General features: G+C 46.5%; 1 protein-coding gene across 1 annotated transcript in view; it reads right to left on the reverse strand.

Annotated features, from left to right (window-relative positions):
• Window positions 1–18,031, reverse strand: part of PSMD14 (proteasome 26S subunit, non-ATPase 14) — a 498,726-nt gene that overhangs the window by 225,942 nt on the left and 254,753 nt on the right. Inside the window, exon 6 of the mRNA XM_078681663.1 lies at window positions 6,429–6,579. Coding sequence (XP_078537789.1) covers window positions 6,429–6,579 — 151 coding nt within the window. The remainder of the gene's footprint in view (window positions 1–6,428; window positions 6,580–18,031) is intronic.

The raw sequence follows: 18,031 nt of genomic DNA on the forward strand, positions 1-18,031 counted from the left end.
TCTACTTTTACATCAGCCCAGCTCCGATCGATGCAGGGTCCGTGGACTTTGGCAGATTCCACCATTGCCAAAATCTCCAAACTCGGCCTTATGCCGACTCCTCTTATTCCCCACAGTCTGGTCTCAGTTCCCCCTTCCTCTAGTCTCCCAGAGCCGTCCCTTTCTCTCCCCGCGACCCCTGTAACCTCTGTCCTCCTTTTGAACACCAGATCGGCGGTCAATCATTTTCATGAACTCTTTGTTTTGCTAGACACGCATAAACCTGATCTACTGTTTCTTACAGAGACTTGGTTCTGTCAAGACGCACTTCCAACTCTCTTGGCTGCCCTGCCTTCCCCCTACTACGCCATCCGCGCCGACAGACCGGTCGGCAAGGCTGGCGGTGGCGTTGCTCTCATTGCCCGTGCGGATCTTCATTTCCAGATATTACCAGCCTCTCCTATCGCAACGGTTGACTACTTAGTCGTCCGTTCTGCCTCCTTTTCGCCACCTCTCACTTGTTTGCTTATGTATCGTCCCCCACAACCCACTTCGCACTTTCTCCCCGCGTTCCAGGACCTGCTGGCCACTCTAGCAGTGAACAATTCCTCTATCCTGGTGCTTGGCGACTTTAATTACTGGCCCTCTGAGGATCTCTCATCTAAAGAATTTTCTGACTCTCTGCTCCTTCAACTTCGGGTCCCATATTCACATCCCCACCCACATTCACGGTCACATTTTAGACCAGGTTTGGTCGCTTAATTGTCCTGTTTCTTCCCCGGTGGTTTCCCCATGTGTCTGGTCTGACCATTTTTTAATTTCTTTTTCCATGCACCCAAGCCTCGTTAAAAACCCCCCCTTCCCAGGAACATTTGGGCCCGTAATTGGACTCATGTGGACATGACATCTCTTTGTTCCTCCCTTTCTGCCTCTTGCCCTAATCTCCAAGATCTCCCTTTTCATTCTCAAATGGACTCCCTAAACAACTGGCTCAGCAGAGGCTGCGATCAGGTGGCTCCACTCAGACGAGTTACTGCCAGGCGCGATTACGACGCCAATAGGTGGTTTAATGCCGCACTTAAAGAGGAAAAACTGGCTCTCCGGCAAGCGGAGCGTGCCTGGCGACGTGCCTACTGCCCCACTCTTAAAACTCAATATACCATACGTTTGAACCAATACAAGAAGTCCATTCTCTTTGCTAAAACCGAGTATTTCTCTTCTAAAATTTTGCTCGCCGAAAATCAGCCAAGAGAAATGTTCTCTATTGTGCAAGATTTGGCTTTTTCGGACAGAGTTACTCTTAAACCTTCCCCATCCCAGACCCTTTGTGATTCACTCAATAGTTACTTTTTAGAGAAAATTATAGCTATTAAGTCTAATGTTGCCCCCCCTTCTCCCTCTTTCTTGGATCCACAGCCCCCTTCTCCCCAGATGCATCTTGACCACTTCCCCCCCTTTGACTAAAGAATCATTTCTGCCCTCCTTTCATTGGTAAAGTCAGGTTCCCCATCCGATATCTGTCCTGCACACATTCTAAAACAAATTTATCTGGCCTGTCCTTCTCCTCCGCTTACTTTCCTTAACAACTCCCTTGTCCGTGGCATTGTCCCTCAGTCTCACAAATCCGCAATCATCATTCCCATTCTAAAAAAGCCCGGTGCAGACCCATCTTCACTTGCAAATTATCGCCCCATTTCCCTTCTCCCTTTTCTAGGCAAAATTCTGGAGCGCCATATCACCCGAACACTCAGTGCCTTTGTGGAGGAGAATGGCTGTTTAGCCTCCCGCCAGGCTGGTTTTCGCCCGGCGCACTCCACGGAGTCCGTAGTCCTCTCTGTGATGGACAACCTTAGAGAGGGCATGGATGCTAGCCGGCCCCAAGCTTTGGTTCTCCTTGATTTGTCCGCCGCCTTCGACACAGTGGACCATTCCATCCTCCTTTCCCGTGTCGAGGCGGCTGGCATCAGGGCGACCGCCTTGGTTTGGCTGGCATCCTTTCGGAGGGATCGCACCCAGGCGTCCATCTGGCCAATTTCTCTGCTCCCTCTCAAAGGGTTCACTGCGGAGTTCCACAAGGATCTTGCTGGTCTCCCTTGTTGTTTAATTTGTACGTCTCCCCTCTTATTTTTGCACTTCAGCAGATGGATGTTATTACCTATAACTATGCTGATGATCTTCAACTGGTTTTTAATGTATCTTCTTCTCCAGAATCCATTCATAACTTTCACTCTATCATGCTTTTTATTAGGGACTGGATGAGCTTCAACCATCTGAAATTTAACCACGACAAAACCGAGTTGGTTTTGACGGGTGGCTCCTCCAGTCCCTGGAATTCTTCATTTTGGCCACCTTCCCTGGGTTCCCCTCCCACCCTCTCTTTTTCGGTTAAAACCTTAGGGATTAAACTTAATGCTACTCTCACCTTGCACTCTCAGATTAGTTCAGTTGTTTCTTCTTGCTTTCTCACTCTCCGCACTATTCGCAAGGTGTCTCGTTTTTTCTCATTTTGTGCCCTCAAACTCATTCTGTCTGCGATGGTGATCTCCCGTCTAGACTACGGCAATGTCTTGTATACCGGTGTCCCCGCTTATAACCTTCGGAGACTTCAACTGGTGCAGAACCAGGCAGCCCGACTTGCTTACAATCTGTCAAAGTCTCATCATGTCACCCCGCTGCTCAAAGCTCTGCACTGGTTGCCTATCCGGGAACGTGCCCTGTTTAAGATGGGTTGTATCACCTTCCAGGCCAGGGTAGGGACTGCCCCTGGCTTCATTTCTTATGAGATCAAGGCATACCGTCCTAGCAGAGACTTGCGCTCCTCTTCACAATCTCTGTTGGTTATCCCTCGTTTCAAGAAGAAGAGGTCAGGAGGCGTAAAATTATCTACGCTTGCGCCCACCTTCTGGAATACCCTTCCCCCATCCCTCAGGACCTCCCCCCATTATTCAGAGTTTCGGAAAGCCCTGAAAACATTTATTTTTGCCAAAGCTTTCCCACACTAGTTGTTCGTCCTTCCCACTGTCTTACGGTCTGTGCTCCTAGCGCCAAGAAATCGCTTGGTGGATGTGCGCATTATAAATATTTTAATTTCAATTTCAAGTACATTTCGGAAGCATCCCATCCCTTGGACAAGTAGACAGTTTATCAAAGGCCACACCAGAAAAAACCTCAGCACTTAGGAACCTCGTGGTTTTGCTTGTAAAAGGCACATGTGTCACAAGATGGAATCAAAGAACTCAGGTCATTGGACATGCCACTTATACAGACCGGTGCCAAAATGGCCGAAGTTAATCTGTTTCCTCAGCCCTTAAAAGGCCATTGAGAATTTATAGCACTTTCGGGCAATAAGTCACTTGCTTAGGGTTCACAAATTCTTGGGTTTCTATTTGCAAAGTAGGACTGCAAAGTGTTGCAGTCCTGCTTCAAAAGTAAGGATCTGCAGGGTATCCTTGCACAGCATCAACATCTTGCTTGCTACTTTTTTTGGTGCATTCAGACCCAGGCAATCAAAATGTCAGAGAATTTCTTTACACTGAGCCTCAGTAAAGTTCCTATCTGCACAGGTTTTACTATGTCCTGAAAATGAAACAAACAAGTTAATCTCATAATGCAAAACCTGCTCCAAAATCTACATTAACAAAATACAAGGAGAGCATGGAGAGCCAAATTGTGGGTAAATTAAGCATGCTTGCTTAAATGGCAACCGTCTCTAGAATGCATTGATGATAATGCTTAAAAACGGTCAGTTCATGATCTAGTGCACTCACATCCGAAAATCGTTACTCTAAACTGCCTGCAGAGTGAACATGGTCCCCCCATCAATCGTTATTAACTCGCCATTATGAAAGGGTACTTTTCCTGCTCCCTTCATAGAGCTTTACAGATATCTAGTTCTGTTAATACTAGACTACGGCAACATTGGTGAACAAACAATAGTTTCAGGGATACGGACTCAAGTGGCCAGCTTATACATTAACTGAATTAACATATGCGCTCAACCACTGCCTTGATGTCTTTTTATTGGCTTCTGGTAGACCAACAAATGTTGAACGATTATACAACCTGCACAAGACCTTCTAGGGCAATTACCTTCAAAACCCTAATACGTTAGCACCAACAATTTGAAATCAAGTAAAATTGCTCAGATCAACCACAATGACTTCTGATTAACAAATAAATATGAAGGAGGCCAACCACTAGTCATTCACTTTATAACATGCTTAATCAGACATTGAGAACACAACCAATTAACCTAATTTTCAAGAAAGACCTGAAATGGCATGTGCCCTGTTTAGACAGGTTCTGCTGACTACACTGCCACAGAGTTATCACCCACACCTCCTTCATACTCCTCCAATGGGGCAGGACCGATTATCCTTCTTGCATCTGGTGTATCAAGCTTAACTCGTGCCACCAAGCGCATAACCCACCAAAGAGAAGTTCAGGTCGACCACTAGACAATAATTCAGGGATCCTATGGGTGTCACAGTGCTCAAATTATTGATAGTGTTAACTGGCTGTTGTATACCACACAATCTGCTGCTAGAGTGGCATCTCTATGCCCTTTGCTAGGCTAAAGAAAGACTTTGAAAATATTTCGACTGTAGACAAGCAACTGATTTGATTTTGTGGACACTGTCAATCTCAAAACTCATAAATGCTTATTAGAGCACAGGAAGGAAAATGTTCATCTCTCTAATATTCTCCAAAGTAAATACTTACATAATATAGTGAAAGGCACTCGCTGTATTCTATAGAATTTCCCTACAAAAGTATCTATATATCAATACTGTAATCACAGATGGGAAAGCATCAGGAACCTGTGCTCTAATTTTGCATAAACTAAGTTGTCAAATTCTGGGTGCATGGTAAAGTACCAGGTTAACATGAATATGAAAATGTCTTTCCAAATACCGAAGGCAACAATGCCCCAGCGACTGATTCAGAGGGACCTAGGACCAGATATGACAACCATTAAGGGGCCACTAGGAAATGGACAACAACACTCTCTAAATGTTGGACTAAAGATAAAATGGCAGTATTCATTCATACTTAAAATTACTCCATTTAGACAAGGCTACAAAACACCAGCTAGTTGTATTTGATGAAAAAAACTTTCACATTGACGTAAGTTTAGGAAAGGCACCATAACATGTTTTGGATCATACATGGGTGAAAAAAGCAGAATGTAAACATACATCTGGATCCTCTACAACAGTGTGAACATTTATCACATAAGCATACTCTATTTCTCCCATTAACAATGACCGACAAAAAAGCTGCTCATTTCATTGCTGCTCATGTCCCTGCAGTTGAGAGGATGATGGGAACGAGGTTTAGGCGAAACCCCAATTTAGCTAAATAATAAGGGCTGCATGTCACGAAGGGGTTGACTATAATATCTGATTTAAAAATGATTCGAAGTCACAGCAATATAAATTTGACTTGATGTGACAAGAACCTTCTTAATATTCTCCAATACGAATTGTGCAACTGCCCTCAAGTACAGAAAAGAAATATGCATTTTAGGAAGCGATGCAATTGCTACTCCTGCGGTACAAAAAATAATAATATAACTTCCATAAATTGTGTTTTATTATCATTTTATCCTACATTACAATTGAAGTACATGCTCAAACAAGACACCTCAGCAGTATTTTAAAGCAGAAACCCGTCTAGTCAATTTCTGTATATTCTGTAGTTTTTCTAATCCGCTCTCCCTGTGGTTGAGCAAAATCGAATTGCCTCTCACATTTTCAGACAGCTCTGTGAAGGTGATAATAGAGCTGCTCCCTGCTGTCATGAGGCAGGAAATAGGAAAATGGCATATGGGGCTAGAAAGAAATAATAAAAAAAGGAACTACACAAGAACAACAGAGATTTCAACAAAGGACAACTAGAACCCAATATGCGATGCAAGTTAATCTCTTTTCAGTCATTTAACATACATAATCATTCATCTGCTTTCTCACTGCAAGATGTGAAAGTCTTCACAAAAACTTTAATTGTCTACGCCATACTGTCAGCATCTAAAAACCGAATACCATGAAAAAGATCTGCTAATAAGCTCACCAACTGAAATTTAGAATACGCCCTATGAATACGATCCTCATTTATAATTAAGCAAATTATACTTTTTATTTTTTTCGTTTGACCATTATGCACGGAAATGCAGTACTATGTCTGAAAAAAGAACACAGAAACATTCCAGCATTTCAAACATCTCGATTATAAAGCGAAGTAAAAACATCTGATAATACATTTTTTTTTAATGTTTACTGCTTCTTATTTTATAAAAGTAGGGGACTGCACAATAGCATCAGGGAGGGTTATTTAGCTGCACTTTACAAACATCAACACGTCCTTCCCAGGTTTGACATCGGTACTCCTTTTACAAAGATTTCAAGTAACTTGCAAAAAAAGGGGAAACGCTGAAACCTCTGCCATACCTTGCCTTTCACGCTCTGTATAGGATCCACCACGACTGCTACAGCTCTTTCCGACAGGGCTTCAAAGCTCTGCTGAGTGTTGATATCAACCCCAGAGAGCCAACAGCCAAAGCCAGGGTGACTGTGATACCAGCCGACGACCATCTCTGGCCTGCAACACAGAATGTTCAGGGATCAGGCATTAACAATGCGTTACATGAAAACAAACACCGTGCGGGAACGGCTGTACATTAGGAGATGAAGGCCTCTCGGGTGTGAAAAGTACCACCAGAAGCAGTCACCGTAGGATCGTGAAAACGCAGACAGGAACAAGTGCGACAAAGGAGTGCTATCATTAAGAATACACATTAGCAACGGTAGATCATGCTTTCAGATTTTCACCCTGTTACCACACTTCCCTGGGCCAGTTTTACCCTTTCAGCACTTGAGTAAATATCTACTCTTTAAATATCAATTAAACCAGCAGTAGAACTAGGAACTCTGTCAAAAAGCAATTTGCACTCTTCTGCTCAACTGCTGAGCCTTTTGCTAACATTAATTTTGAAGTTTTTCACAGCAGAAGAATTTTAGCAAGTAGATGACAACTGTTGAGCGGAAAAGGATAAAAATGTTCAGCATTTTGTTCAACAATGCTCTGGTAGTGCTTTAAAGGATCTGTTTACAAATAACGCAGTCATTTTTGCACCTTCAACAGTAACTTGCTGCACACTCTTACATGAGCGATAGAAAATGCGCACACATTATTATCTCATGAGAAATTTGAGGTAATCGGCTTCGGCACTGATCACATGCAGAAGCACCGAAATGGGAAATTTCTGCAACAACAGAAAAGTGTGCTTCTAGCAGAGCTAAAGTTTATGCAGAAAAACGACCAGCCAATGTAAACAAGAGACAATACATTTACAGTAAGTGACATCAAATAGGGTTTCAGCACCATGGTATCAAATATTAGATAATGAATGAGAGCAAAGCTTCTGTTGAGTGAGGGTAATGTTGAGGCCTCAGAGGAAATCTGTAACAAAGCCTTGGCTCAGCAATATATTCTGAATTTTGTCCTCTTCTTGGCTGCCACTTCACGGCTGATTTGCTCCTCGCCCACAATGAGGTAATGTGCGTTTTGCTTGTTCTCTGAGCAAAAAGTGGAAGGGGAAGTCAAAGACTACATACAAAAAGAACAGTAACTTTGTTGGGTACCAAAAGAACACAGCTTGAAGAAGGAAACTAGGAGTGGATGGTGAAGGAAGCTGCAGACCAGGCAGTACTGGGTTGGGCACAGCTTTGCTTTCTTGGAAGAGACAAGCAATGTTGGTGATGTGACAGCGTTTGCAGTGCAGCTGCAGGAATTTGGTGCAGGCATGCTTAGTCAATGTTGAGTCTACGTGGTTTGGGCAGGAACAACACAGAGCTGCACCCAATAAACCAAGTTAATTTGAGCTTAGATAGAGAGCACATGGCTAACTGGTGACAATGGTCCAGGGAGTAGATTCTTAATCAGTTCGAGGCAGTCAAAAGCTGAGGTTTTGAGCCCACTATTTTGGTCAGTTTTACAACAGTCAATAGTGTATAGAGGTCTGTAATTACTTGCTGAAGCGCAAGTAAAAGTAGTGCAGAATATATATATATATTTTTAAGTCTGGCCGGAGATCACTATAACTGTCCTGCTCATGTTTTCTAAAAAATAAAAATATATATAATGAATATGCTACTTACCAGTATGCATCTGTTCTTGGCATGTAGGGCTGCTAACATTCACATCTGATGCATAGATCGCCGCCTAGTGTTGGGTCCGGATGATTGCACATTGTTGTCCTGGAAGAGTCTTCGAAGTATCACGAGATAGGTGTCTCCTCCTCTGGACTACAGTGCGCATGGGCATCGGCTCCATCCCCAGATTGTTTTTAGCCATTGTGGCAGTGATGGAGTTAAATAGTGTAAATGATGTCCATGCTAATGATGAATGCAAGAGAGTGTCTGCAGCCGCTACGGGCACCGGGGAGGAGGGCGGGCGATATGAATGTTAGCAGCCCTACATGCCAAGAACAGATGCATACTGGTAAGTAGCATATTCAGTTCGAGGCATGTGGGCTGCTAAATTCATATCTGATGCATAGAATACATAGCAGTCCCTCCATTAACGGCGGTTGCCCGTGCCAGCTGCAGAAGCTTGAAAAAGTGTTTTGAGAACAGCCTGTCCTACAGCTGCTTGCTGTTTGGAATGCACATCCACACAGTAGTGTTTAGTGAACGTGTGTGGTGTAGCCCAAGTGGCTGCTCTACAAATGTCTTCTAAGGGAATGTTCCCTAGGAATGCCATGGATGCCCCAAATTTGCGTGTGGAGTGCGCTTTTGGGGGAATTGATAAAGTGCGCTTAGCTTTTTGGTAACAGATTTGAATGCACTTAACTATCCATCTGGCTATCACTGCTTTGGAGATGGGGTTGCCTTTGTGCTGTGGTGAGAAGGCAACAAAAAGTTGTTGTGTTTTTCGAAATGGTTGAGTCCTGTCGATGTAGTACATCAACGCCCTCCTAACGTCTAGTGTATGAAGCATTCTTTCCGCCACGGTTTGTGGGTTTTGGAAGAATGCTGGCAGGTCAATAGTTTGGTTGATATGAAACTGTGACACCACCTTGGGAAGGAATTTGGGGTTAGTGCGGAGCACTACCCTGTTAGAATGTATTTGGATGAAGGGCTCTTGGATTGTGAGCGCTTGCAGCTCGCTAACACGTCTGAGCGACGTGATAGCAATGAGAAAAGCCACTTTCCACGTCAGAAATTGAATTTCGCAAGAATGCAGTGGCTCGAAAGGTGGGCCCATCAGCCTAGTGAGGACAACATTGAGGTTCCACACTGGAGCTGGTGGAGTTCTTGGAGGAATGACTCGCTTCAGTCCCTCCAGGAAGGCTTTAATGGCAGGCACCCTGAAAACAGAGAGGTGCTGCCTATTCTGGAGATAAGCCGCTATGGCGGATAGATGTATCCGAATGGAAGCGTCCGCTAGATTGCATTTGTAAAGATGTAACAAATAGCAAATGATGTTAGGGATGGATGCATCTAGCGGGTTGATATTGTTGTTAGTACAGTAAATGACAAACCTATTCCATTTTGCTGCATAGCAAGCTCTGGTCGTGGGCCTCCTTGCCTCCCGGATGATGTCCATGCATTCAGGAGGCAGGTTGAGGTAGCCAAATTCTAAGACCTCAGGAGCCAGATCGCCAGATTGAGCTGTTGCGGATCTGGATGCTGAATGTCGCCATGGTTCTGCGTCAAGAGCCTGGGTGTGAGATGCAGCTTTTGATGCGGTACCACGGAAAGTTCTAGAAACGTGGTGTACCATGGTTGGCGTGCCCATGTTGGAGCAACCAGGATGAGAGTCATCGCGTGTTGCTTTAGCTTTCTTGCCACCAGCGGAATGAGAGGCGCTGGGGGAAAAGCGTACGCAAATTTGCCTGACCAGTTCATCCATATCGCATTCCCTTGCGATTCTGGGTGAGGGAACCTGGCGGCAAAGCTTTGGCATTTTGCGTTTTCCCTTGTGGCAAACAGGTCTATCTCTGGATGACCCCATTGCTGGAAGTACGGGTGGAGTACTGATGGATGAATCTCCCACTCGTGCATTTGATGGCTGTATCTGCTGAGCAGATCCGCCATCTGATTGTCTTTGCCCGGGAGGTGTTCTGCCATGAGGAAGATGTTCCTCTGAATGGCCCACTTCCACATGCTCTGAGCCAGATGAGACAGCTGTGGTGAGTGAGTACCGCCCTGCTTTTGGATGTAGTACATGGCTGTCATGTTGTCCGTCCGGATCAACACGACCTTGTTGCACAAATGCACCTTGAAGGACTTGAGCGCCATGAAGATTGTCATCAATTCCAGGTAGTTGATGTGCAACCTTTGTTGATGGGTTGACCATAGTCCCTGCACTGTGTAGTGGAGCACATGCGCTCCCCACCCTTGGAGAGATGCGTCCGTTGTTAGGACAATCTGTGGCACCGGCTCCTGGAACGGTCGTCCCTTGCAAAGGTTGTGTGGATTCCACCAATGCAGAGAGTTGTATGCCCGACCGGTCACCAACACTAGGTCTGTCAGTTGTCCTTGAGCCTGTGTCCATTGATTTGCCAAGCATTCTTGGAGGGGACGCATGTGCAACCTTGCGTGCGGGACTATGAAGATGCAGGAGGCCATCATGCCTATCAACTGCATGAACACTCTCGCTGACAGGGAGTGTTGCGGTCTGAACCTCTGGATTAGCGACTGAATGTTGTTGATTCTGACTGTGTTTGGTTGAGCCATAGCAGTCAGGGTGTTTATGGTCGCGCCTAGGTACTGCTGCACATGGGCTGGCTGAAGGTGCGACTTCGGGTAGTTTAGCGAGAACCCCAGGCTGTGAAGGAGGTGAATAGTGTGGGACATGTGTGAGGCGCACTGTCTTTCCGACTTTGCTTGAACGAGCCAGTCGTCGAGGTACGGATAGACATGTATGTTTTGTCTCCTGAGGTGCGCCGCCACTGTCGCTAGACACTTCGTAAACACTCTGGGTAGGACTTTGAACTGATAGTGCTTGTTGAGAATGGTGAACCTGAGGTATTTTCTGTGGGATGGGTGGAGTGGGATGTGGAAGTAAGCATCCTTGAGGTCCAAGGTTGCCAGGAAATCCCCTTGGTTTAGAAGGGGAAGGATTTGTCGCAGTGTCAACATGTGAAAATGTTCTGACAGTATGTACATGTTGAGGGGGCGCAGATCTAGAATGGGTCTGAGCGATCCGTCCTTCTTTGGGATGAGGAAGTACAGGGAGTAGACCCCTGTTCCTTCCTCCTCCACTGGCACGAGTTCGATTGCTCCTTTTTGCAGCATAACTAGCACTTCCTGCTGCAATAAGTGCAAGTGCTCTGCCGACATAGGACGTTGTCTTGGGGGGATGTTGGGAGGAGTGGATGTTAACTCCAAGCAATAACCCTACTGGATTAGTTTTCTCACCCACCTGTCTGTGGTGATGGACGACCAGACTGGCAGGAACTGCTGTAGTCTTCCCCCGACAGGTGTTGGATGGTCGGGGGGCAGCGACAGGGAGTCAATGTTTGGTGGTGGCAGAGGAACGTGAGCTGTTGTTTCCTCTGCCCCTGCCCTTGGCATTGTTACCTCGGTAACCCCCTCTACCCTGCTTGGGGTACGGGGATTGCGCACCACCTTTTGCGAATTGTGTTTGTTGTCCCAAGTGTCCTCTGGTACCACCACGTGCACCTGAGCGACGAAAAGTGTTGCCTCTGAACTGTTGTGATTGGAGAGCCCCCATGGACTTAGCAGTCTCGTTGTCTTTCTTAATTTTTTCAAGTGTGGTGTCTACATCAGGGCCAAACAGTCTGTCAGGATTGACTGGCTGGTTGAGGATCGTAGTCTGGATGTCCTGCTTAAACCCAGATATACGAAGCCAGGCTTGGCGCCTTAGCATGACGCTAGTGTTAATACCCCTAGCTGCTGTGTCCGCGACATCAAGTGCACACTTAATGGCAGCATTTGATATAAGCTTCCCCTCTTGAATGAGCATTTCGCCTGCTTCTTTATACTCATCAGGTAGATGTTGAAGGAGCTGTTCTAGGGTGTCGTAATGCGCCCTATCGTAACGCGCCAGTAGTGCTTGTGTATTTGCTATACACCATACATTGGCAGCCTGCGCAGCCACCCGCTTGCCAGAAGCCTCAAGCACTTTCGACTCTTTGTCCGGGGGAGGAGCTTCACCCGTTGTTTGGGAGTTGGCCCGTTTGCGGGCGTTTGCGACCACCAATGAGTCCAAAGGCAACTGTCCCCGAATATAAGCAGGGTCTCCAGGTGCTGGCCTGTATTTCTTCTCAATACGTGGGTTTACCACTCTTGCCCTTGTTGGTTCCTTAAAGATCTCTGGTGCATGTTTAAGGACACCCTTCAGCATGGGGAGTGTTTTGACTGTTCTTTCGGAGACAGAAAAGGTGTCAAACAGGAAATCTTCCTCCACCGGGTCAGAGTGCATGTCCACATTATGAGTTGCAGCTGCCCGTTCTATTAAAGCAGTGAATGCTGCTGAGTCCTCAGTAGGTGATGTACGTGTTCCAAAAACCTGAGGGTCATGTACTACTTGATGGCTGTCCTGGTCCCCAGCGTCATCATATGGGTCCTGGTGTACATCAGGGTCAGTGTCAGTAGGAAAATTATACTGGTCATCCTGTTCATCATCCTCACCCCCTGAGTGGTGGGGGGAAGGTGTTGGACTCCTCCTTGGCGGAGGCTGAAGAGGTTCAACAAGTGGAGGTATGTCCTGTGCTTGTTTTTTCTTTTTCAGTGGAATAACAAATGCTTCTAAAGGTTGGGAAGTGATCTTTCTTTTATAAAGTGTCAATTTCCCTGTGTTGGCATCGATGTAATGCTCTAAATTGTCCCCTGACGCCTTTGGCCGCTGCAAATTGGGACTGGGCGTCGAATATTCCGACGTGTCGGTGTTCTTCGACACCGTCTTGGCCACAAACGCTTTGGGCGCCACCTTTGGTGGCAGGACGTAGAGAAGCTTGGAGGACGACTTCGCCGGTATGGACACCGGTGTCGGATCCGATGATGCGGTAGACGTTGACGTCTGTGCCTTCTCCCGAATCCTTTTGAGGGAGTCGGTGACCTGTTTTGTAAAAGAAGCCGAGGGTTTGGTAACCGATGCTTCATGTTTGTCTGCTTCGGAGGACTTCGGCGTAGCAGAAGTGGGCACCGACGATTCTTGGCCTCCCACGGGACGCTGCTTTGCGGTCGGTGTAGGCGCCGACGCCAGCGATGCCGACCCGGCATCCTTGTGCCGATGAGTAGCGGCTCCGGTCGTCGTATCCTGGGCCGTAGGCGCCGAGGCGGGATGGACGACCTTCTTTGAGGACTTGTCCTTAGCCACCGTTTGTGGCGCCGATGCGTCGACAGTCTTCTTGGACTTTGTGTGGCTGGAAGCGGACGGAGTTGAAGACGGAGTCGGCTTTGCTGGCTTGGACGGGACGTCGGCCATTTTAGATGTTGTGGAAGCCGTAAGTTTCGGTTTCACTTTTGCTGAGTCGGCGGCCATCTTCGGAGCCGTGGAGACCGAAGGTTTCGGTTTCGTTTTTGGCGTGATGTCGGCCATTTTAGGCGCCGTCGACAACAGTAGTTGCGGTTTCGGTTTCGATACGCGCAACGGTGGCTCCTCCGGTGTATCCGTAGCCGGGCCCGAAGGCGGGGCTGGGGATATCGGTGCAGGGTCGAGGGTAAGGCCGAGTGGCGATCCCGTGACCGGAGCCTGAATCGAGTAACGTTCGGGGCATAGCTCGTCCTCTGAGCTATCTTCCGCGGCCCCATAGACTTCTTCGTCGTCCCCTACCTCCTCGACATATTCAAGGTCTTGGCTCTGTCCTTCGATGTATTCCTCTGGATCCGCCTCGACCTCCGTCGATGGTGGTGAGATCTGAAGGTGATGGCCGTGGCATTCTTCTGCGGGGTCGTCGAATATGTCGTCGGGTGCCGGGGCTGCGTGGAAGGCCTCAAGTCGCGCCGCGCGCCGATGCTTGAGCGTCTTCTTCGACCTGAATTTGGAGCAGGCCATGCAGTTGTCTTCGTCGTGGTCCGGCGAAAGACATCTATTACAAACTGGATGCACGTCGATGTGTGGGTATTTGGACCCACACACGGGGCAGCGCTTGAACGGGCTCCGTTCCATGATGAAGCCGTCGGGGTCTTGCTGCGAGTACAGGGCCTCGATGCGCGAAGGGTAAACCACTCTGCCGAAATCTGACCGGAAGAGTCAGACGATGCTCGGGACCGTTCGCACACAATACCGACGCGAATACCGAAGGCCTGTTGGCCTTGAGAAGGAAGGTTTTTCGATTCCGACAGGGAGCCGTCGAAATCACATCCGAACCCAATGGCGGAAAAAAACAATCTGGGGATGGAGCCGATGCCCATGCGCACTGTAGTCCAGGGGAGGAGACACCTATCTCGTGATACTTCGAAGACTCTTCCAGGACAACAATGTGCAATCATCCGGACCCAACACTAGTTGAGATATGAATTTAGCAGCCCACATGCCTCGAACACTCATAATAAACAAGCACTGGCAAAGCCAAAACGCCTGGCGTTGGCAGTCAGCCTTTTGGCAATTCTTCTTTTGTTCGGTCATGGTTTTAGCAAAACTGTATTGTCGTGGTAGGCGAGGGTCCCCATTAATCTAAAAATAAATTGACTAAAAGGAAAAAACAATTGTCTGGAGAAAAAAACCCACCACATATTACTCTAGTAGTCCCTAGCCCTGATGTGAACGACGTGGAGTGTGGCTGTGCTCTTTGTAAAAGGGAAGCATCCGTAGCTCACAGAAAAGTCAGCCTGTGGCTGAAGTTGGCTAACCCACTGCACCATGATCAATGTTGGAGTGGGTAGAAGAAAAAAAAGAATGACCCAATTGACTAATGGATGACGTTCGGTTAAATAACTATGTTATACAAATAATTTTTGTAAAATCAAACAGTCTTGGCTAATACCAGATGTAAAAAAAAGTCAACCAGTCTGGCGTTGGCTGCCAGCCTCCTACCTTTACTAATACTTTAATTTGTTTGTGGTTTTGTAAATCTTTAATACCAACAGAAAGAGAGGCTGGAATACACAGATAGAGAGGCTTGCAGTGACAGACAGGCAGAGAGACAGATAAAAGAAAAGACAGACAGAAAGGTAGGCAGGCTGATAGACAGGCAGGCAGGTAAATAGAGTGGCCATTGGACTAGCATGTAGATAGACAGAGACAGACAGGTAAATATGCAGACAGGAAGATAGGCAGACATACAGACAGATAAATAAGCACAGCATTAATTAGTAATATAAGAGTTAAATGTCAATATAGGCATGCCATACAAGAACTCTGAAAGCAAACTAGAAAGCCGTACAAGCAGGACATACAGAATAAAATAGTTTACAAGAATGATTGTAGTCCTCCATTAAAAATGCATACCAGTATGACATACAGAACTGCAATATTAATGCACTTCATTGTTTGCATACTAAAAAGAGAATAACTTTATGAGGAACCGTTTTAAATGGACACCTGCACTGGCAAAGCCAGGATGTCTTGCCCCGTCTCTCTGTTTAGTATGTTTGTACGTAAGCAAAGCCTGCCATGTAGTAAAAAAATGATTGTGAATTATTATAGAAAAATCAAAATACAAAAAAGTGTCATTTTACGAAAACAACATTTAGGAAAGTATTCCATAACATTTTGTTTTAAAGAAAGTTCATACTACAGTCAGATGGTAGTACTTTTAAACATGATAGTGATGCGCGATCTGTAGCATGAGAAAGGCACAAGGGTGCATAGGCGGGATCAGGAGAATCAGTTCACAGAGTGGGGAGAAAGAGAGGTTGCGTAAGGAATCTGAGGCTAGATCTAATCTCTACCAGATAAGGCATTTCCAAAGGTAAGTTACTTATTCTTCTGATAGAGACATCTAGCTGTAGATTTCTTACCTGAGAATAGAGACCCAAGCAATACCATCCCGGAGGAGGGTCTGCAAACTGAATCCAAGAAAGATCCCTGACTAGGCTATGCAGGAAAGAAGGTGGGGAAGAAAACATATTACCAGACAGCTTGAGGAGAAGCCTGTACAGAACCAAATCTCCAGCTGTGCTAAAACAGGGGAGAAAACGCCATGGCAGAAGAACGAGTGGAAAGAATACTTCACATAAGCATAGTACTACAACATTCCCAGAATCTCAATCAGCCCAAGAGACCGAGGTGGAAGGCTGAGGACAACAGCTACAGAAGCAGGTAAGGCAGAGAGCCCCAACCAATAGCTGAAGAAAAGCATTGCGAGCAATAGCAACAATCATGGCCGTAGAACACATGAGAGAGGGGAAACACTTAGAGAGAAAAGGAAGCCCTCTGGAACTATGCAACACAGAATCCCAAGAAAAGAAGGTATATGAATGAATATAGATATATATATATATATATATATATTATATACATATACACACACACACACACGTAAAGAAATCACACTGTACAATAATATGTGCTCAAGAAGGGTACATACAAACTACCACAACAATGATCATAGGCCAAAGGAGAGACATCGGCGTGCTGAAAACCTGCAACATGGCCCCATCTTAAGGGAGACGGTGGCGTGGAAGTCACACATTTTAGAAAACCAAGGGAGTAGACAGAAACATCACTATTGACTGAACAGGTACAGTAAGGCGATTGAAAAGGAAATCGCAGGGAGGAACAACCTTGCTAGAATAGAAAAATATGACCACAAGGGAGGACTGGAAAAAGGGTCGAGTTGAACAAGGCCAACACGTGAGAGGCTTATTCAGACAACCAGTCTGCATTGTAAAGAGATTAGCAGTGAAGACCAACGCCTGAAATGAAGATCCAACCAAAGGGCCAGTTTAAAGAACTGAAGTAACTGATAGAGAGGCAGTGCCCACAACCTAAGATGCATGAAGGCCAGAAGCAAAAGAAAGTCCTAGTGTGCACAACCCATGCCCGGAGAGCCCAGCGTCACCCAAGAACATACTTGCTATGCTTATTAATACAAGGGAGATAAACCCCTGCACGATCCAACCCAGAGTAGACCGTTAGGGAGCCCATGTTTGAGAAAAACAGAAGATGAAAATTTGCCATAAAGGGTAGAATGCACGCCTAGAGAACCATGGCCATTAACGTAACGTTGTGGTTGGTATCGGAGGTGTCACGGAAACACCTCCAACCAAAAACGTGAATGCAACCGTAGCTGTGCAAGGCATAGAAAAGGTAGGACGCCGACCCATGCAACGATACGAACAAGGGATGGCCACAGGAGAGTGAGGGAGGGAGGGAGGGAGGGAGGGAGGGAGGGAGGGGGAGAGAGGGTGAGAGAGAGCGAAAGAGCGAGAGGGCGAGAGAGAGAGAGAGAGAGAGAGAAAGAGGGAAAGAGGGAAAGAGGGAAAGGGAGAGGGAGAGGGGGAGGGGGAGGGGAAGGGGAAGAGGGAGAAGGAGAGGGAGAGAGACTGTTTCATCGATGTATAGGGAGAACTAGCAAAAGAAGTGCTAATGCCTGAAGTAAGTAAGAAGAAACACCACACTGGGCAGAACTAGACAAAGAACCGTAGGCCAAAAACCATTCCCCTTCTCTAGCATCTTCTAAGAAAGAAAGGCAGTAGACAGAGAGGAAGGAAAGAACCCCCCAGCCAGTGCAGAGAGCACTCAAAAAACAGAGGGGGGTGGGCAAGAAGAACCCCCATGCACCATCTTCTGACTTACACTGGTGCACCAAGCTTGGCATGTGGAATCCCCTATAAGGGGGTACTATGGCCTCAGAAACATTTTGAGAAATACCTGTAAGGCATACGGACAAAGTACCCTTTCGGACAGGGAACAAGGCAACAGTGCATCCGCTCAATACCATGAAAACACCCCAATTAGAACCATGCAGCCACTGGCGTAGACACCAAACAGGGTCAGAAATTAAGAAGGGTTCCAGAAAACAACCAGGGACCACAATCTGTCATCAGCGGTGTAAGTATGCAAGAAAAGAAAATACCCGACGGGTAAGTGCACCACACCGGACGGCACGTGGAAGGATGAGTGAAAAAAGAAG

Source organism: Lissotriton helveticus, chromosome 3_1 (genome assembly GCF_964261635.1).
Source record: "Lissotriton helveticus chromosome 3_1, aLisHel1.1, whole genome shotgun sequence".
Taxonomy (NCBI): Eukaryota; Metazoa; Chordata; class Amphibia; order Caudata; family Salamandridae; genus Lissotriton; species Lissotriton helveticus.